The 22,746-nt window shown below is 39.6% G+C and overlaps 1 protein-coding gene across 1 annotated transcript in view; it reads left to right on the top strand.

Annotated features, from left to right (window-relative positions):
* Positions 1–22,746, top strand: part of STARD7 (StAR related lipid transfer domain containing 7) — a 396,226-nt gene that overhangs the window by 178,833 nt on the left and 194,647 nt on the right. The window contains exon 4 of the mRNA XM_044084698.1: positions 5,665–5,775. Coding sequence (XP_043940633.1) covers positions 5,665–5,775 — 111 coding nt within the window. The remainder of the gene's footprint in view (positions 1–5,664; positions 5,776–22,746) is intronic.

The raw sequence follows: 22,746 nt of genomic DNA, 5'->3' as shown, positions 1-22,746 counted from the left end.
CCCCCTTTTCATGCCAAGCAAGTCTCAGCTGGCAGCACCCTTGGGAGGAAAGCTGGCATTATTTACAAGAAATTGGCATACTATCACAACAGACAAATGGATCCTGGACATTATAAACAGAGGCTACAGATTTCATTTTCACACTCTCCCAAAAATGAGAGGCATGCCGAACCTGCCACACAATCAAAGGGCAGAGGCTCAAATACAAATTTCAAAGCTTATGGCCATGAAAGCTATTCAAGAGGTACCTCCTCACGAACAAGGTCAAGGTTTTTATTCCAGACTTTTTCTGGTACCAAGGAAAGGAACCGACTGGAGACCCATTTTGGACTTATCCATCCTAAACACATTTCTACTCGTACCAAAATTCAAGATGCTCACATTACAGCAGCTTCTTCCCATGCTGGGCAAGGAGTTTTGGCTGGTAACATTGGACCTCAAAGAGGCATACCTGCATGTCCCAATCAGACAAAGCTGCAGAAGATACCTCAGATTTCTTGCAAGTTCAATCCACTATCAATTCTCTGCATTGCCCTTTGGCTTATCTACTGCGCCCAGAGTATTCACGAAATGCCTGGCATCAGTAATTGCCTACTGCAGACTTCAAGGGATACAAATTTACCCTTATTTGGACGACTGCCTGATCCAAGCGGACAACAAGCACATACTTCTGGAACATCTGGCTTATGTAACACGGTTATTGAATTCTCTGGGATACATGGTCATCAAGGAGAAATCCAGGCTAACACCATCTCAGAAAATAACTTTCCTGGGTGCCAACTTGGACACAAAAACCAAGATGGCCTATCTTACGCCAGAAAAACAAGGGCAACTAACTCTTTACTTCAAAATACTAGCAAATTGTACCAGGCTCACTGCAAGGAAAATCCTGCAGGCTCTGGGCTTCATGGCATCTTGCATTCTTCTAATCCCATGTGCAAAGTTGCATATGAGGAAACTTCAATGGTACCTAAAAAACCTATGGTCTCAACACAGCCACAGTTTGGAAACAATAATACCAATAATTCCATGTTTGCAAAAGGAATTTCTATGGTGGGCCCAAGCATGCCAAACAAACACAGGTCTTCCATTCTGCAAGCCTCAAGCAAATCAAGTCATCACAACAGACGCCTCAGATTACGCATGGGGGGCGCACATGACAGACAGGTGCATTCAGGGCAAATGGTCCCAAAAGGAAAAGCACCTTCACATCAGTCAGAAAGAAATGCTAGCAGTGATAAATGCAATTACAATTTTTAAGGACCTCCTGCATCCAGGGCAATTATTGATAAGAACAGACAACACCACAGTAATGTGGTACATAAACAAGGTGGAACACAGTCATACCCCCTGTGCAGGCTAGCCATGTCACTTTGGAACTTGGCTCTGGAATGGCAAATCGAACTTCAAGCACAGTACTTGCCAGGATTGGAAAACACGCTGGCAGACAATCTAAGCAGAAATATGACAGATCCACACGAATGGAAGTTGCATCCTCAAGTGTTTACAAAAATAATACAAGCGTGGGGAAGACCAGACATAGATCTCTTTGCCTCCCACAGGAATCATCAATTGAAAAAGTTCTGTTCAAGAACCTTTCATCCAAAGGCCTGGAGAGTGGACGCCCTTTCTTTCAGTTGGGCAACATTGACAGTTTACGCTTTCCCACCTTTGCCTCTTCTGCCCAAGGTGCTCTTGAAAGCAAGAGCAGACAGACCAAAGATGATACTGATTGCTCCAGACTGGCCAAGACAACACTGGTACCCACTCCTGAGGAGCCTAACACATACTCCTCCCTGGACTCTACCTCTAATGCCTCTTCTACTGACTCAGCACAGCTACAAAACTCTTCACAGTCAGCTGAAAACTCTCAATCTGGCTGCATGGAAAATTCCTTAACACCACCACAGACCCTACTTTCTAAAGAGGTGCAGGATGTCATTTTGGAGGCCAGAAGGCCATCTACTAGAAAGGCTTACTCCGCAAAATGGAAACGTTTTGCTTGGAATGAGAAAAAAGGTCAGGATCCTAGAAAACTGAATTTGCCTCAGATATTACAGTATCTAGCTGAGCTGTTGAATAGTGGACTTTCATTTTCCTCCATCAAAATTCATGCCTCAGCCATTTCTGCAGAATACAACACTGATCCACCCTTATTCTCTCACCCACTTTTAAGACAGTTCCTCAGAGGAGCTAAGAATATAAGACCTCCAAGGAAACAACCAATACCAAGCTGGGATCTTAACTACATCCTAGAAAAATTAACATTGCCTCCCTTTGAACCAGCTGCCTCAACAGATTTGCAATATTTGTCCTGGAAAACAGCCTTCCTTCTGGCCATTACCTCAGCTCGTAGGGTTTTGGAACTTCAAGCCCTCATGGCTGTGCAGCCCTTTCTCATCTTCCATCAGGACAGGGTTTCCCTACAAACCAACCCTTCATTTATGCCTAAGGTAGTATCCAGGGTAGCTTTAAATCAGGCCATACACTTACCTACCTTTTACCCCAATCCTCAAAACAAAGGGGAAAGGCTGCTACATTCCTTAGACATCCATAGACAGCTACGTTACTATTTGGACAGAACACAGCCCTTCAGGAAATCAGAACAACTTTTTGTGTCTTATGCTGTAGGAGCTCAAGGGAAGCCAATTTCCAAACAGACAATTTCAAAATGGATAGGCCATTGCATACGGTTTTGTTACTCCTTTCATGGCAAACCTGTTCCTACAGGCATCAGATCGCACTCCACAAGGGCCACAGCTACCTCTACAGCCTTCCTCAGAGGAGTCCCTACCAAAGATATTTTGGAGGCAGCCACGTGGAGTTCTGTGCATACCTTCACAAAACACTACCACCTGCCTTTATATTCCAAGACCAGAGCAGGCTTTGCCACTGCTGTGCTGCAGGGCATTCTGGCTGCTCCCAGTTCCACCTAGTGCCTACCACCCTGTGCGTAGCTTTGGGATTCTACCCATCTGTTATTACTGCAGCTGTATGCACGATGAACATAGTACAGTTTTGTACCTACCATAAATGTAGATGTTCGAGTGCTAATACAGCTGCAGTACAGGTTTCCCTCCCTCCTTCCCCTCTTGGTAAAGGACTAGTGGCTAACACCTCCTCATACAACCTAATGTGGGTTATCCTCCTATGGTGTATTTGCTTGCAACTACTGTTTTTTTATTACATTGCATTGCTTGAATATATATATATATATATATATATATATATATATATATATATATATATAATTTATGTATTGCCTTCCTTCTGGTGGTGGCACCTGACATCTGGGGCAAGAAAGACTGAAGAATATGGCGTCGGCTGTGTCTTATATACCCCTGTCGCACTGACGTCAGGAAAGAAAGCGACGACAACCGACGCCGGACCTAGACTTTGGAATTCGGCCGACCGAGGACCCGCCTGACGGCAGAGAACCCTTCTGTTATTACTGCAGCTGTATTAGCACTCAACCATCTACATTTATGGTAGGTACAAAACTGTACTTTAGGTAGACTCCAGGTTGGAGAATGTCTGAAAGTAATTTAAATAGGGCTGTGCCCTCTGTTATAACTTTGAGTCCCACATGGGAGGAAAAGTTTGCCCTCTTAGAGCTGGAGAACTGCTCTTTGCTGCTGCTACTACTGTGAAGCCCAGAGTGTTACTGTTAGATGCTACTTTTCTCACCCAGGGAGGGAGAGCAGCTGCTGGATGCTGCGTATCCCCAAACCTTAGCATCAGCTCTGATAATGTTTCATCTGTTCCTGGGCAGATCTTTGGAAAAGGAGCTGCTGTTGGATAGTACAGTTTCCTTCTACATTGTGAAAGAGCTGCTCTGAAATGCTGCATACCTCCTCTCACAGGGCATCCCTGCAGATTCAATCTGTTGTTGAGCACAAATTGTGGAAGTCTGGTGCTGGCTTACAAGCATAAATTTAGCTTTAGGGTTTAGGCAGAGTTAGTGGCTAATACTGCGTGGTGAGGTATTGCCAGCATAAAGTGCAGTTCATTAGTATTTCTGTGTAAGTTGTACATGAGCCTGTCACTCCAACACTCAGTTCAGTTCTGGAGCTAAATGAGCAGATTTTCTAGGAAAAAGTGAAAGATAAAATGTTATGGATGTGGCTCAAAAATCCAGTCTATGGACTTTTTTGCACAATTTGTAAGAGAAGATGAAGAGGGGAGATTCTGCATATTATTATAAACATGTTTATCAACAGTGAGGGCTCATTTATTTAAACGTGGAAGAATAACCAAGTGGTAACAAGCATAAAGTAATTCTGTAGAGAGGACAATGGACACATGGTGGCCTAACAAAATTCAGAATGCACAAGAGGAACAATTTAAGAACTTTAATGAGTGGGGGAGAGCAAGATAGCTTTGAAGAGCAGGTATGGCCTGAGATTACAACACACACAGAAAATGGACAGCCTTGATGGGTCATGAGATCTTTATTTGCCAGCAAGACCAACAGCTCTGAGTTGTTAATGAGCTGCTTCCTGTAGTCTAGGATTCAAGGTTTGATTCCTTCCACCTCTATTATGCTACTGTGCGACTCTGAACAAGTCACTTTAGTAGACAATGCTCCTAGATCGTCCCTGAAAAGACCTACTTCTGCCCAGCGGCTTAGCTCATCAACAAATATATAAAAATGTGGCACTTGTTTGTTTTGTTTATACGACAACTGGATGCACTAGTATTCAGACTCTCTTCAGCTGAAACCTGGGCCAAAGGCTGAACACACTATTATGTTAATATTACATGAGATCTTCTGGTACAGAAATTGTTATACATATCAACATATTCTATAGGCTCTAAAGAAATGTAATTGTAATAAAGCAACCACTCTGGAAGAATAATATTTAGGTAGTTTTGAAAATAGGCAATACTCAAGGAGGGTATGTGTGAGAACAGACAGCAGAGCAAAAAGACAATTTCTAGTGTGGAATTTTGTATGTCATGCTAAATGCAGTTGATATAAAATGCCCCAGTAGATAACCTTAACCTGTAAGATGCATGTGATAGTAAGTAACAGTTTCCTTCCTCTGTTTTCTGGTGATCAGGAAAGATGCACTGTTTTATCTGTCTGTCTGTCCAGCCTTTAACCATGTTAGTCCCACTAGGTTAGTAGCCTCTTTTCATGGAAGATCTGAGGTGGTACTTGGGGAAATTTGACCAGGGCATCAGGGAAGTTCCTCTACCCTTTTCAATGGGTGTTGGGGGATGTTTTACATCCACCTGAGCTAACACCAAATCAGGGAAATAGGGCCTTGGTTTAACATCTCATCCGAAGGGTGGTGCACACAAGAATGCAGCATCCCCTTATACAGCACTGCACCGCACTCTCAGTATTTTATCTTACTCTTATGGGAATAGAACCAAAAGCCTTCTGCAGCAAAGGGGAGGGTGCTACCTTTTGTTCCACTGACATAGAAACAGTTGCCTTTTTTTTTCCCTAGTGACGCTGTTTGTTTTAACTTTGGTCTGGTTAAATAACTTGCTTTGAGATTTAGAGTAAGGGCATTTTATAAGGTATATGGAAGGACGGGTTGACTCGTTTGTTTAGACAGCTTTTCTAGTGCTCTTGTAAGAAATAAGACCGTTCTTTGTTGTACACGCAGCTTTCTCTGTGGATTTTTTTAGTCATGCTTTCTTTTCTTCCAGTTGGATACAGAGTACCGGAAGAAATGGGATTCACTGGTGATCAAACTGGAAGTGATTGACCGAGATGAAGCTACTGGGTCAGAGGTCATACACTGGGTCACATATTTTCCTGTAAGTCTATGTTTCTTTTATTTTAGTTATGTTTTACAGAATTTATTTTATACCAGAATGCCCTAAAACAAAACTACATGATAATCTACTGTATATTGCAACCAATTTCTTTATTTGGGGGGAGGGTGTGTTTGTGCAATTGGGTATGGGAGAGCACTTTTACAGACAATTTTTGTAAACTGCTAAATTTTATTTTTTGAGTTAACTTCTCCCATTTTGTAATCTTGAATGGTATTCCAGAAGAGCTTCCAAGCGGATTTCATTTTTTTAAAAATGTCTTTAATTTATCCTCAGCAGTAAGGGTTTACCTAAATGGAATATTTGTGATCTAATACAAATTTGTCTCATTTCTTCCCTAAATTGAATGGCTTTGACATGCTGATCTCCATTGTTTTGTCTTTTTCCAGATTTTCAACCTAAATGCGATTGTGTATCTTCTGTGACCACCAAGACCATTTTAAAATTTTCACTGCTTCCACAAGATACATTCTCAAATTCATTGCAGGGTTCATCAGTAACACAGCAGTTAGCATAGCTTTCTCACAGCTCTTTACTCACTTCAGTTCCACCTGGGTACTTTCTGTGTCATGTCTACATGTCCTTTCTTTATTCATGTGAGCTTTTGTTGGGTGCTTCAGTTTCCACCCAGAGACCTTCTGTAGTTGATTTAGAGATTCTTTAAGTTTATCCTAGTTTTTTTGTGTATGAGGACTTGCATGTCTGCATTCTACAGTAGCGTAGTTTCCTGGTCATTAGGCCAGGATTAATTCTCACTTTTGTTTGTTGAGCACTAGGATAGGCTTTCATTTTCCCACAACCTTTAAAGGGATAAAGTTGGTATTGGAAAATTAATAATTGTTGGTATATAATTCATAAAGTGTGCATGAAAATTGTGTGTGGAATTGGTCTAACAGACGGTACATTATCCAGACATTGTAGACTTGCATTGTCACATTTTAAAAAGGTGATCATTTGGTCTCCAAACATCACTGGGACCTGTCATACCAGTTTTAATGTGTCTAGTTTTTGCCTGCCTTTCCTTAATTGCAGCAGTAGGCCAAGAGGTAAAAAACAGTACATCATCGTAAGCTTTGTATTGGTTTCTGATTCATACAAGATCAACCAACTGTTTAGATTTTTTGTTATGAAGTAAAGAATGAATTATAACCTGCATGGTTGCATTTATGGTGCCATCTTTAGCTTGTTAAATAACTTAGTGACACAACTTGCAGTGTTGCAATGAATTTAAGCCTCAGACTGCTTCATAGACATGTCTAATAGACCTAACTATTACAAAAAAAAAAAACCCTCATCCAAACTCTACATAAATTTGGCCAAATTCTTGTTTTTCCTTATATGAAGTGGAAGCAAGTTCAAAATGCCCAAAACTCTTTCAGAAAACCAAGAGTTTTTCTTGTTCCTACATAATTTCCTCGACAGTCTCACAGAGAATCTCTTCTATTTCTAATTAAGTCCAAGCACTCCCAAATAAGTAAATCTCTGGAAGCATTAGGATACCCCTTACATATATACGAGACTGAAAAGAAATTTGTTATACACAGTCATTCCTCAAAACCTAAATCTTTGTATATTAGCTCAGGTTCATTGTATTCCTTTTTATGAAATGGTTGCTATAAGATATTGCCATACTCCAGTTCGATGTAATGAAGGGTGTATTCAGTGGCTTTAAAATATCCATATTCCTAGATTTTAAAAATGTCTTGGTGTATCCAGTAATATTGTTGTGCTTTTTAACTGCATTCTAAGTTTTTCGTTTAACTTTAACCTCTTCTCTAGAAGGATAGCCAAATCATTGATGATGCACGTCCTGTGACTCCCTTTTGTAGTGCATGTAGATTTCTCTAGCCCTTGTTTTCCAAAATGCATATTTTTTGTTTTGTTAACTGTTCATAACTGTATTTGATTTCGGTTTGTGGATTAAATCATCAAGGCAGGTTTGCAGAGTTTTACATTCATTACTGTATTTGATTTGGTATGTGGATTAAATCAAGGCAGGTTTGCATAGTTTTAGTCACCCTCATTAGTAACACATTCACCAGCTTTAAATTGTCTGATAACTCAATAAAAGCTGATGTTTTGTATCTTAGTAGCTAGCAGATAAAGACTGAAGAAATTAGGGCCAATGACCAATCCTGTGGTTCACCAGGTCCATGACCTAAAGCTTTTACCAGTGTTACAGCCATAGCAGAGGAGTAATTTTATTTTACTTATTTATGTCCATGATATAAGTTGGAGGAACAAACGCAGCTTTTAATTTTGTTTGTGAAAATAATGTGGTTAACTCTGTCAGATACAGGGGGACAGATCTATATAGACTGTACCCACCCTGGTATTATTCTTCATGGCTAATATGCCATTATAGAATCTTATAGGTTCATAGGTAGGTACTAGGCTATCTGCCCGAAGTCATTTAGAAACCTAGCCAGCATGTGTTGGCTTTCGCCGCCCCCTTAGATTAGTTCACTGTGCCTCTGTCCAGCAGAGCCACTGATGTGATCCCTGTGGCTCGAGGGGATATGGTTTTCTTTTTAGGTGGAGCATGTCCAATCAATTCTTGGTTGGACATGGCCTTGTATGTCAGGCAGAGATCACCTCTGAGTAGGCGGTATGCAGCCGAGTATAGCTGGAGTTTCTTCAGTCGAGCTGCATAGGGCATCTGCTTGAGGCCAGTGATCCTCTTGGTGAGGTACTTCTGTGGTCTTTCCAGCTGTTACAGCTGTCTTGTATGGTACATCCCAAATAGGGTGTTGTACTCTATGATGGGTCTGATGAGTAGAGGGGCACAATGACCTCTTTTGATCTGGATGCGAACCCTTTTGTGATTAGGTGGGCCACATAGAAGGCTTTTCTTACCACTTAGCAATCTCTCCTTTGATAATTACATTGACAATCTACTTGGGTCCCTAGATCCCTTATTACGTCTTCCGTATTTAGGGGACTACCACCTATGTGGTAGTTTGTGGGTACTTTGTTTTTTCCAAAGGGGATGACTATGCACTTTTTGGCATTTAGCTTGAGGCCATGATTTTGACACCAGGTATCCATCTCAGTGGGACCCTTTTGGAGAATGTTTGTGTCAGCCGTAGAGTCAGTTATAGCCCCTAGTTTGCAGTCTGCGGACTTGTTTAAGCCATAGTCTTTCTGTGCTTGCCTGTACCTCTGAGAAGTATATGCCAAACAGGAGGGATCCTAGGACTGAGCCCTGGGGAATGCCACTTGTAACCGTTTTAGAGTCGGACTTAGCTCCCACAACTCTCACCATGTGGCTTCTGTCCATATCTTAATATTAATAATAATATAATAAATTATATTATATTATAATATAATAAAATTATGTCTTGATTGCTTGTCTGCACTAAAGAGTCTTTTGTAAATGCACATAGTTAAATGTATGCATTATTTGTCAAGCTGCAGTTATTAAAATGTTCAAAATAAATGACTCCATTGTTTCCCTGTGTTTGAAAGCAGAGTAATAGGTTTAGATTTATAGTTATTGACAAAATTCTTTGAGTCCTTACATTAAAAGTTGGCTTTACCGCCACTATCCTTCAGTCATCTGGAATGTGAATGGACGGATAATATGCCTTAAGTTGAAGCTTAAGGGGTTGGTTTAGGTTGTCCTTTGATAATTTTAAATCTTTGTTTGTGATTCAATCTATCCATGATGCCATTTTACAGTCATGTTTATTTAATGGATGTGTAAATCCACTGTAGTTTTGCTCCAAAGCAGTTCCATCCCTTCAGTACAATACTACCTGGTTAATGCTTTTGTCTCCATATAGTTGGATATAAATTCAGAGGTAACTTCTCTTTCCCATATGATATTATCTTGTGTAGCATGGTAATCATTGGATGTGTGGTCATTTTTTCCTTTTACGTATGTAGTTGAAAGTGCTTTCGTGTCTGTTATATTTTTAATATTTTCTCAATTTTGTTGGTCCATTTTTGCACTCAGTTTGGTCTTTCTTTGTAAGGTGATTTATTTATTTATAGTAAAGATTTGCTTGTCCTGTTTCTGTAATTTTCAAGGGCGCTATAAAAGTTGTGGTACTTTTGTTGAGTTTATTGTACTTTGTTCAGCAAGTTAGCCCCACCAGGCATGTGCCTGTTTTTTCATGGGAGATCTCTGGTGCTAGTTATAGAGATGGAAGACTTTTGGGGTGGGGCTAGTGGAAGTCCCAACTGATTAAGAATTTGTTCAGAAGAAGGTTAGTGCATATGGTTACTATCATGATTCTCAGAAGTGGAATCCAAAACATTGATAGGTGGTTATGGCTGCTTGAACTTTACAACAAGGCTGTTGTAGTGATGTTTATGCAAAAGAAATTGGACAGTGTTATAGGTATTCAAGAAAATTGTGATAAATGATGGCGATGGTGTTCATGTTATCCTGGAGCGTGAATGGCATCACAGATGTAGATAAAAAGGAAATAGTGTTGAATTATATTGAGAAATGCTGAGTTTAAATAGCAATGCTGCAGAAGACATGTTTGGAAAGAAATGAGCATGTGAATTTGACAAAGATAGGATTTCAGAATAGATATTCAACAGAATATCAGTGACGGAGGAAAGGGGAGTAATTTATAGCAATTATTAGAGGGGCTGACTACTGATAGATGAGGAAAAAAACAAAAATAGTAGATTTTTGGTAGTAAGGGGCTGTTGACAAGGGAGGAGGATTATAATGGCATGTATTTGTATTCCACCAAAAAGTGTGGTTATGGAACTTAAGAAAATTTGGGGAGAAATCAGCTTTTCAGCAGGAAATACTATTTGTAGGTGGACTTTGATTTGCAATAGTGAGGATGTATCGGGGAAACCTAGAGGGGAAAATATAATAAGAGTGCAAATTTCTAAAGAAATTTATGAAAATATTTAGTATGGAAGATGTGAATTCAGTAGCAAGAACACAGACAAAACTTGCTTATTATTCTCCAAGGTACAATAAGTGGGCTAGACTAGATAGAAATTATATTTTTATAAGTGGGCGGCACAGTGGTGCAGCGGTTAACATTGTCGCCTCACAGCAAGAGGTTCTCCGGTTCGATTCTCGGCTGGGGTGCCTTCTGTGTGGAGTTTGCATGTTCTCCCTGTGTTCGCGTGGGTTTCCTCCGGGTACTCCGGTTTCCTCCCACATTCCAAAGACATGCATCTGGAGCGTTTCTCCCCGGGCCTCCGCTGAAAACAGGCTCTGTGAAACCTAGTCGGACATTCCCGGTCAACAAATGTTAAATAAATAAAAAAATAAATAAATATTTCACAGGAGTATTTGCATTTAATTGAAAGCTTCGACACACATCCAGTAAGTATTTCAGATCATGCACCAATAAAAACTAAAATAAAAAATATAGTTTGTTTGTGTCTTTCTGCTTAGGAGTCGCCACAGCAGAACTCCGGTCCGCTAATGATTGGCAGTAGATTTTTACGTGCTGAGTTGCCGGCCCGACGCACAACCTTCAATGAAGGTACACCCTTTCACACATGTCTCCACACACAAGACACTCTAGCTGAGAATCGAACAGGACAACGTCTTACTGTGAGGCGACAATGCTACTGCAGCACCACCACCACCACCACAGTAAAAATAGAGTAATGAAGTAAAAATAAGACACTGGTACTTTCCCATCTACATATTAGAAAGAGAGGAGATTAAGGAATGTATAGTGGAAATTATTTGGCAGTTATTACAGAAGATTGAAATATCTTCAGAAGTTATAGCTAGTGATGGGAATAAAATGAAAATGGAGTTTAAAAGTAGGTTTGAAATAAGAGAGAGAGATGGTTATGAAGTAATGGCTGACAGAGGTCAAAATAATGCAGAATTATTGGAGTCTTTTAGAACAAGAGGAGGAGTAAATGCAGAGTGCTAAAGAGAAAATAAGGAAGTATTTGGATAGTATGCATGAGTTAGAAACATTGCTGTTAAGCAACTGCTTGTTGCTAATGCTAGAACACAAAAACCTTTAGCCCGACAACTTTGACAATATAATGTTGAGAGGCTAGTTGCCAAGTTAAGAAACCTGTAACAAGAAAAATAACCAGGAATCCTGTAGAGGTTTTAAGAGAGATTCTGTAAATGTTTATGAAGATTTATATAAAGCAGAGAAATGAAAATTGGGAAATAGTACAAATGTACATATTTATGGAAGACTTAATTATGCCAAGGTTAAAGGTAGGTGAGGCTCAACAGCTAGCAGTTAAGATAGGAGGTTGTGAGAAAAACAGTGATGTATAATCAATCTTCAGGAAACCCTCCAGGAACAGATGGTATTCCTGTTGAAGTTTGGAAGTTTGGAGGGGAAAAAAGTGATAAAGATCTGGAAGATTTTGTTTAAAAGTATTTTAAAGGGAGGGAAAGCACCACCATCTTGGAAGAAAGTAGTGGTGGCTGTGTTACCTAAAGCTGGCAAAGAACCTGACCCAGCTTTATATAGACTCATTTAAAATGTAAACCACAGTTCTAAAGTGTGTGTGTATGCTAAAAATATGGCAAAGGTATTGCCAAAATTGATAGATATGGATCAGTGTGTTTTTTTGTGTGTGTTGACAGGGGGCAAACATTTGACAACATTAATAGGACCGTGACAGTGAGAGGGAAGCAGAATGTAAGAAAATATCTAAGTTGGTGGTGGGTCTTGATACAGAGTAAGTATTTGATAAGAGTAAACTGCAATTTTATGAGTAGAGCAATGGAAGCGTTTCCATTCCGATAACATTATAAAGTTGATTAGGAGGATATACGAAGGATCAGAGGAAAGAATTAAAGTGGGGAGGGTAAGCTGTGTTTGAACAGAGGAACCAGGCAGGTGTGTCTTCTTTCCCCTTGTTTTCTTTATATTTAGAGCCACTGGCAAAGAAAATAAGGGACTCAGAAATACCAGGATATAATTGGTATGTTTATCAAGGAAAGTTGCCTTTATTTGCAGATTATATTATTTTGTACCTGATAAATCCAGAAAAATACATTTCAGTGTTGTGGAACATTTTGAGACAGTTGTGAAGATAGTTGACTGCTGCCAGCCTAGCCAGATAATATGTAATTTGTAAATATTAACATAAGCCACATGCTTGTTCTCTTAAATGGAAAAAATGGTATTAAATGTGGAACTGCAAAAATGTAACAGTGCACTTTGCTGTAGGAAAGCTGATAAATCAAGCATTGTGTAATTGTTTGATGTCAAAACTCAGTCAAGATGTCTAAATGAAGGAATTCTTTCTATTGTTTTGAGGCCAGAGTTAAGCATTGTGTAATTGTTTGATGTCAAAACTCAGTCAAGATGTCTAAATGAAGGAATTTTTTCTATTGTTTTGAGGCCAGAGTTAATGGCTATAATTTACATGTATAATTTATTTTATTGCTCTGGCTTCCTGACCAGCTGCAAGATCAAAAGGGCTATTAACCTCTGAGTTTCTGTTAGCCTGAGGAAACAGAAAATTAAGAATGATGTAATGTGAAGCAGCACTGTTATCAATTTAGAGAGAGAGAATCAGAGAGCATTTTGCATTTGTCTTGAGAACATCCAACTCACCAGCACTCTGCCTGTGTCTGTATGCAAGTTGGATCTTAGACTTCAGTGTCTCTCGTAGATATAGCTAGGAAATAGGAAGATTAGATTAGTCTTTTTTTCTGTTTTGATGTCAGATTTTTTACTGTATTATTTTAAGTATTTCTCTGAACTCTTGACTAAGTATTGTCTTGTGTTTTTATTGATTATTATTAAATATTTTTAAACCTTTCATCTGTGGCTGTTTTGTGTAGAGATAATTTAAGCTCTAGAGTACATTGCATGTATATAGTGATACTGTCCAAGTCACTCCAATATGCTTTGCTGTTCAGTCGCACTTACCATTTGGATAATAGTATTGCACAGTAGTAATTGTACACCCTTTCTTAAGGGCCTTTTTAGTAGCTGATATTAGTGGGTGGTGGCAGCTGGTACTACCTTTTAGATTGGGCAGAAAGGGGGCACAGCTGGAGAATCTGTGCCAGCCTTCCCTAGGAGTGTCTGTGTGTTTGTATATAACTCGTATCTCAAATTGTGTGTTTGTCAGCTACTTGGGCAGGGACACGAAGCACTGGTTGGACAGAGAGGGTGCTGGAGGTTTTAGCTTGCCCACTAGGCTGAGATCTGGACCCTATAGCTGTGCCAGTGGGGAATCTTATCAGGGATCTGGAGAGAAAGGGAGAAACCAGCCCCAGACCGACTGTGATATGTATGTGCTCTTAAGGGAAATTGTTCTTTACTGTGTGTGTGTATTTTTTATCCTCCCCTATGTGGACACCCCTCACTGGTGTTAGTGATGAGGATTGAGGCTCCTTGATTGCTGGACCAGTGCATGGGTGTCACAACAATTTTGGGTCTTTTTGGAATCTAAAATTGAGAATAAAAGCTGTGGCCATAAATTATGTACCCACACGCAAATTGGTTCAGCAGTACCCATATTTATGGAGGTATAAGATGAAATATTTAGGAGTATGGATTAATAAGGCTTAAGTTATGGCAGCTAATATGTAGGAAGAAACTAAATAAAAGATAATTCAAAAACTGAGAAACTAGAAACTCTTATGGATAGTAAGATACAAGCAGTGAAAATGTTTAGTCCCTTTGGTCTTGTTTATGGGTCAGGCATACTTTTATCAACTTGCAGGGAAGTTGTGAACAGTAATTTAATAAAGAATTGAAGAAATTTATTAGGGAGGGAAAGAGGGCAAGAGTTAAGTGGGATAAGTGGATCCTTCCAATAGAATAAGGTAGTTTAGGTTTACCTGATTTGAATGGATATTTTAGAGCTACACAGTTAAGGCTTGTACATATAACATTAGCAGAAGGTTATAATTCAAGATGGAAAGGGATGATAAAGCAGTGGGACACTCAAGAAATAGAGTGTGGTTTTGGATGCAGAGCTTCAAGGATAGTAACAACAACCATAAAGAATATTATATGAATAAAGTAGCAGAAAGCATTCTAATGACTAAACCAATATGAGAATGGAGAAAGGAGATTTTGTTTTGCCAGTAGGGATGACTGCAATTAGGGGTACAGAAAATAGGCAAGAGGGGGCTGGAATTTCCTGGAGTAACTTAGCAAAGGATCCAGGATATTTGGAGAAAATAACTTGAGCAGGAAAGGTAACAGAGTAGGATGAGACCAAGAAAACATTTGGTTTGCCTTCCCTACTAGGGCATGATATCAGAGTAGAAGCAAAGAGAAAGGGATAGGGGGATTTTAAGTGGAAAACCTGCTCTGGTAGAGTTTTTAGATGAAGCCAGAACAGAAGCAGCTGTTAATAAAGGGATAATTGCTAGGGCATATAAAATATTGCAACATTGCTAGGGCATATAAAATATTGCAACACAACTATAAGAATCAGTTGGAAGATTAGAAAAGATTGGGAAGAGAGAGACCGGAAACAAGTTTACAAGAAAACAATGGGATGACATAAGTATGCAGTGAAGTCCAGAAGCTTTAGCATCTTTGCTTAGAAGTGTTTGCATATGTATTTTTGTACCGCAAGCAGATGTCAGAGAATTTTTCCTAGAGCAGATAGCAAATCTAGGAGATGCAATGGAGAAGAAAAGTAACTGGGAACATATGTTTTGGGAGTGTAATGAGTTGGCAGATTGTAAAAATTCCTTGGAGTACTTTATCAGAAGTATTGAGTGAGCTAATGGCTATAAGTAAGGAAATGATTCTTTTGAGCTGATATACAGGACCTGCATTACCTAGACATAGTAAGGCTTTATTAAGTTCAATTCTGTTGGCTGCAAAAAAAAAAAAAAAAAAGAAAAAACAATTGCTAGAAAATGGAAATCAGTCAACGACTGTATTTGAGTTATTGAATATTATGAAAGAGAGAAGAGAATTGAAAGAGGGAGCTTTAGAAAAGGGAAGGAGCAAATTACACAGAAGTAAATGGAAATTGTGGGAACAACACATGCATAATAATGTTAATGAAGAGGAGGAGTGAGGTTTAAGGTAAGGCAGGAATTCAGCAATTTTGCATAATTTTGGACTGATAGTAGCAAAGAACATATATGCGATTTATATTTAAATGGAAAAATGTTAAAATGTTTTTTCTCTTTCTGTAATGTAGGTTTGCCTACATCTTAAGTGGTAATTTAATAAAGATGTTTTAAAAAATGTCTTGAGTAATTCCTTATTTTGTTATATTAAGCTTCTGATGGGTACAGGGAATGTTGAGCTAAATATTCAGTGATATTTGATGCATTAGAATACCCCTACTGTTGGGCTGGTGGACTTTTCAAAATGACAGTCTGCAAGTTTGTCATACATCTTTTCAGTTATACATACAGTTTCTCCTACCCTACCTGATTTTGTTAACCATGAAGGGGTGATGGATGATCGTGGTGAGGAAGTCTGTGAATGTTGAGCTGTAAATTCCTTTTCTTAGCTATATTTGCCTGTACAACTTTTTGTTGGATCCTCTTCTCTTATTACATTTCCTGTTTTCCTTTTGTGCACTCCACTTCAGGTGGAGTACTGTGCTCTTACAAGATGGTGCGAGAGTTACACTGCTGAAAGATTCTGCTGCTATGTCGGCACCTCCTTCTCCCCATTTGCCTTCTAGGCTTCCATTGCTGGAAAAGTAGAATCACGCATACCTATTTATCCCCAAGTTGACAGAATATCTTGGATGTCTGATTTTTGTCCCTACATTCACAAATTACTGATCCTTACAGTCAATCAGTAATGCCAGACATCAGTGTTTCATGCTTCTTATTGAATGCAAAGTGCATTATGATGGTAGACCTCTTGCTTTTTAATTTTTTAAGTGAGTCTCAATAATTTTAAATATTCTTCCTGCTGTTTCGTATTCCTCCATTTTTCAAAGTTAAAACTTTATCTTGTTAGACTTGGAATTCTCATAGCTTGTTCCCTAATAATACCCAGAAACACTGTTGGTGTTTGCTAAAGTTACGCAAGTACATATTAACAAACTGAGACTCTCTAAATGTACTACATTGTAAAACTTCTTTGGATTCTTTTATCTAAAGTAATACCTTAAAAATTGAAAACTACTATTAGACCATGTGAAGATGAAAGAAAAATGCAACAACAAATAAAGTATAACTATTAAATGTTGTTGTTGTTGTATCTTTCGGCTTTTCCCAGATAGGGGTCGCCACAGTGGAACTCCGGTCCGCTAATGATTGGCAGTAGATTTTTACGTGCCGAGTTGCCAGCCCTGATGCACAACCTTCAATGAAGGTACACCCATTCACGCATGTCTCCACACAGAAGTCACTCTAGCTGAGAATCTAACAGGACAGCGTCTTACTGTGAGGTGACAACGCTACCGCAGCACCACCACCGCAGTTAAAGTATAACTGTTAAATAAATAAGTAAAAGCAGGTTAGCACAAAGATCACATGCACTCAGTTTTATTGGTGGTTCTGATTATGTTCTTGTGCTAACGTTGATAATGACCTCACTTCTTCATATAAGGTGGGATTGTTACATAACCACATTTATTGTTTTAAAACAAAACACTGTGCAGAATACCTGAATGCCACAGTAAAAAGTTAAATGGCAATGCAAAAATTTTTTTAAAACAAAATACAATAATATTTTTGTATTGGTTTTGCAGTAAGTTAAAAACCAACAACTGATGGTGTCCTTGTCACAAAGGATCCCCCCAGAATATTAGAACCTTTCAGCTTTCAATTTTAAAATACTGGCAATAGGTACTGAATGATTACGATTTGGTGGTTGTGTCCCATGTAGTAAAATCTGCCATTATAACAGTTTCTTTAAAAATTGAGGCTTCTCAGTTTCCACTCTTTTCTGGAACTGATACCTTCTCATTAAATAAAAATGTTAACATTGGTGCATGTTAATAATGTCTGAACAAGTCATTACAAGAATCCTGTTTCTTAATGGAGTATGTGTACATAAATTCTTGTTTTCGTTGTATGCTCAGCTTTTCCTGGATATAGAAAGCTGTGCAGGCTAAACAGCTGACAATGTGCACTACATTTTTGTGTTCCATTTAAAACAAGCTTGTAGCCAGTGACCTTGTCATAATAGGCCACGGTAATGTTTGTGGAATTGTGACTGCTTTGCGAGCATGAACCACGTTTGCTCATGCCTTTTTTGTATGTGTGGAAACCTGTCATTAGTTCCTCTTGCACCTTCCTCTAAAATGATGCTTTTATCTTTGTGGTAAAGAAAATTTGGGAGTTCCCTGAATTTTGTCAAACCCATAGAACCAAACATATGATGTTATGTTGTCCCATGTCGCCTTCATTCTTGCTGGATGGGTTCAGAACCGAGCATCGGTTCCAACTCTGCCTATTACTAAAGCTCGAGAGCTTCCACTGGCTTGAGGCTATACCCTATCCCATCATGCTTAGGGAAGATAACCCAGATCTCGTTTTCTGTTAAACTAGATCAGGTGCTTCTCACTAGGTTCAGGCCAAGTGAGATACTTTTTTGAATATTTTCCTGTTATTTCTAAATATCTCATATAAATATTGTTGTTCTTGTTAAAGTGTATTTAGGTCTCAGTTTGTTGTGAATTCCTAAGATGTTCTTTGTGTTTCACTGTTGCAGTCATCACATTTGGGTTATCTGCTTGCAGGTAGCCCTCAGTCGGCCTGATTATCAAAGTCTTGGGCCCTGCGTCAGTTGCTGTCTCATCTTCCATGACATCAGGTAGTCAGGGGTATAAAGCATGCAGCTGACACCATTACATCAGTCTTTCTCGCCGTGTGGTGCCCGAAGCAGAAGCAGTTGGCAAGTGCCGGTCGGCCGACTCCTGAAATTTTCGTTTTCGAGTTTCAGATCCGAAGTCTTCAACTAAGCTAAGTACCCCGTTGGGGAACCTTTTTCTTGCTCTAAACCGATGTCAGTAAAAGTTAACAATTGTGTTTCTTGTGGAAAGCAAATACCTCATAAAGATTTTCATTCGTACTGCATTCCTTGCCTAGGCCCGGACCACGACGTACCTCGTTGTCGGTTTTGTAACTTATTCAAACCTCGTACTATTCGTCGTCTGTTCATTTTCGCAACTAAATATTTTGGTACTCAGTTCAATTATCCAGAAATGGCTTCGGTAAGATAAAGACAGAGACAGACCGCATAGGTCCAAAGTTGCCAATGACGCTTCTTTTAAGCTAGTCGCCAGTTGGCCTGTACTCAGTGAGGTGTTTTTGCAGCCCCTGATACCCGCTACTTCAGATTCACAGGCCTCTACTGAGACCCATTCAGAGTCTGGTATGCCGCGAGGTGCTTCTTCGACTGTGGAACCTGTGGATGTCTCTACCTTGGATGGGTCCGGAGCTGCTGTGTAGGTACCGGCTTCTGAGGGTGTATTCAGGCCTACTGACTTGCATATTAAACTGATGCCATCTTCTTCTTCAAGGCCTAAAACTCGATCCATGCCCATAAAACTGAAGCCCAGACTGCATGGTCAGGCCCCTATGCCTAAAAAACAAATGATAAGAATGACTGAAGACCTTATTACTCTAATCAGGGGAAGCCACCCTTCTCCCACTAAGAGACCTAAAACTGATTTTCCCTTTGATTCTTCTGATCAGGATTTTGAAATTTCTGTTTTTTTCTGATGACCAGGATTTGCCCTCATCTACCTATGAGGATTCTGATGCAGAGGACTCCATTCCCTCTGCTTCCCCTCCAGAGGATTTCTCTTTTGGTGAAACCTTGCATACTCTTGGGGAGCATTTCCGCTGGAAAGCCAGGATTACTCTGACTCCAAAAAGAGGCTTAGGGAATTCTTACTCTTGCCTCAACACAGGCCTTTAGCTATCCCTCCTGTACTGGACATTGTAGATGATGCCTTCTCAGAATCTAGCTTGGCCCCAGACACCTTACCTCCTGCTCCCAGAAAACCTGATAGGTATTACAGGGTACCTGACTTTTACAAACTCCTCTTTAAAAATCCTACTGCGGATCCCGAGACCATTTTACAGGGACCAAATGGCATTAAGGCCACTACTGCCAAAAATCCTACCCCCTCTGATGGAGATTCCATGGTGCTGGATAGATTGGGTAAGAAGGTATACACTTCTGCAACGCTAGCCATTAAGGCCTTAAATTGCCAGTTTCATATGTTGAAGTATTAGCGGCATATTTTTGGATTGCTTAAACAGAAAATTATGTTGATTCCAGACTGTGCTGAAAATAAAGAATTACAGGATTTAATGCATTCTACTGAACAGGTGGGAAAACATACTTTGCAAAGTAGTTTTGATTCATTAGAGGCATCTTGCAGGGCTGCTGTCACTGGGTCTGTACTTAGATGGCATGCTTGGCTTAAGAAGAAATCTTTGCCAGATCATGTTAAAGCTAAATTACTGGATGCTCCCTTAAACCATGACCGCCTGTTTGGCAACAAAGCAGAAGTAGTACTTAAAAAGATGGAGGAAAAAGCTAAATCTACGCAAATTGTTAAAGATTTCCTGCAAGTACAGCCTCCCAGATTTAGTAGGCATTGGCCCTCTAAGAATTGGTCCTTTCCTGCCTCTTCCAGTCCTTCTCAGTCCAAACCCAGAACCAGCAGAACACCCAGGCTCCAGTCCCAGGGTGCTTACAGGACTAAGCAGTGGTGGGCTCCCACTTCCGAAGCAGGGAGTAGTAAGACCCCCCCCCAATGATAAATTGTTTCAATGACTTAACCTTCCAAGCTCTGCTCAACTGACTGTTCCTTTAACTTCTTCACTCCGGAGCAGCTCCGGAAAAGCTGCCTGCTTAATTCCACCATAAGAACAACAGTGCAGCCTGAGCTCATTTTCAGAAAATCCATTTGTAATACCATACAGAAAACAAATGTTCATAACTCTTTAACTATAAGAGCTAGACTAAAAATGTAAATGCGAAAGTTGTTCAGCAGACACTGACCTTTCAAACAGTATAAATGTTGATAGTGCATATCAAAGTCATTATTAAATATTTGGCAAGGAATGCTGATATTGTGCATATTTATTACCTTTTTGGAAAAGCAAAGCACAATATCTTGGTCAATGTACCATGCAGACCCATAATATTTGAATTTAATTTGTTAGTATCAATGTCAGCTTTAAAGTGATACCTTAACCATTACTGTGTGATGCTCCTTTCTTGAGATCTTTACAGAAGTATGATTAATATATTTCTCATAAATGATAAAGCATAATATCTCATCACCTGTAACAGTCAGAGACTACATATCAGTGTAGAAGATGTGCATCTGAATGTCAGCTTCAAAATGATGCATCATTTGTGTGATCACCATGCTCCCTTGCAAAGATATGGGCATAATAATGAGAAGTATTGGAAATTTATAATTTTCATAATCATACAAAACTAAACAAACTGTGATATCTGTAGAAGTGTATAGTGCACAGACACAGTTCTTTTACCATGTTGTAAGGAGTAACACTGTCTTCAAAATGAGGTATTACCTGCCACAGTGACATGCTCCCTTGCAAAGTTATTTACCAAAATATGAAAAAATTCATAATTTCCATAACCTAAGAACGAAACAAACTTTGATATCTGCACTTGAGTACAACATACAGGCACCATTCTTTTACCATGTTGGAACTATCAATACTGTCAGCAAAATGAGGTATTACTTGGCACATTCAGATGCTCTGTTGCAAAGTTATTTACCAAAATACGAAAAAAAAAAATAATTTCCATAACCGAAGTCCGAAACAAACTTTGATATCTGCACGTGTACAACATACAGGCACAATTCTTTTACCATGTTGTAACCAGCAGTACAAAATGAGGCATTACTTAGCACATTCAGATGCCCCCTTGCGAAGTTATTTACCAAAATATTTAAAATAATTTTCCATAACCCAAGTCCGAAACAAACATATATCTGCACGTGTCCAACATACAGGCACAATTCTTTGTCCATGTTGGAACAAGCAATACTGTCTTCAAAATGTGGTATTATTTGGCACACTGACATGCTCCCTTACAAAGTTATTTACCAAAATATGAAAAAATCATAATTTCTATAAACTGAGTCCTACCAAAACTGATTATATGTACATGTTTACGGCATTCAGAAGCAGTTGTTTTACCATGTAGACACATATGATTGTAAAAAGCAAGGTAAGGACCGCCAGTCCACTAATGAACCTAGGACAGGCATGGGACTTCAGTGACAGGCAAGGCCATCTCATCTGTCTGATAGCTGTGCTGGCTACCCACTCAGACAGCTGATACCACAGCAGTCTCACGACCTCCTTCAGTATCAGCAGTCTGCCTATGCCTTTTCTCTTTACATGTGTCCATTCAGCAATGGACCTAAGGGATCAAGTTCTGTATTAATCAGCCCTTCCTGTCATCTAAACTCTACACATGCCTGATAAAAGCAGACTAAAAAAAGAAGTATTGCAGGATGGTCACTGCATATTAGATTGTAAGTGGTAGCACTCTCCTGAAACAGTTGTGCTTTCTTAGCATCCTCACCAGCTCCTTGCCACAGTTATTTGCCAAACTCAGATAAAAATATTTTACACAACACTTTTCATAATAGAGATGCCCTTCATGGATGCATCTGCAGTCATAACAAATGGGTTGTCCTGTCGTCAGGCAGCCCTTCGGTCGGCCGGATTCCAAAGTCCGGGTCCGGCTTCGGCTGATGTCGCACTTCACCCGACGTCATCTCTGCTGGTCTTCGGGTATAAAGGCATCAGCCGACGCCATTTTCCTCAGTCTTTCTTGCCGCGTGGCGCCCGAAGCAGAAGCTGTTCGCAAGTGCCGGTCGGTCAGATCCAGAGATTACTACTACCGAATACTACTTCGAAGACTTCTAAAAGCTAAGTACCCCGTTGGGGACTCTTTCTTGCCTCAGCCGATGTCAGAAAAAGTCAATAACTGTTTAACTTGTGGGAAACAAATACCTCATAAAGATTTCCACTCTTACTGTTTGCCTTGCTTAGGCCCAGACCACGACGTAGCAGCCTGT

This window comes from Protopterus annectens, chromosome 9.part0, assembly GCF_019279795.1.
Source record: "Protopterus annectens isolate FY-2018-M chromosome 9.part0, PAN1.0, whole genome shotgun sequence".
NCBI lineage: Eukaryota > Metazoa > Chordata > Ceratodontiformes > Protopteridae > Protopterus > Protopterus annectens.
The sequence above is the reverse complement of the archived record's forward strand: the minus strand, read 5'-3'. Positions and strand labels throughout refer to the sequence as shown.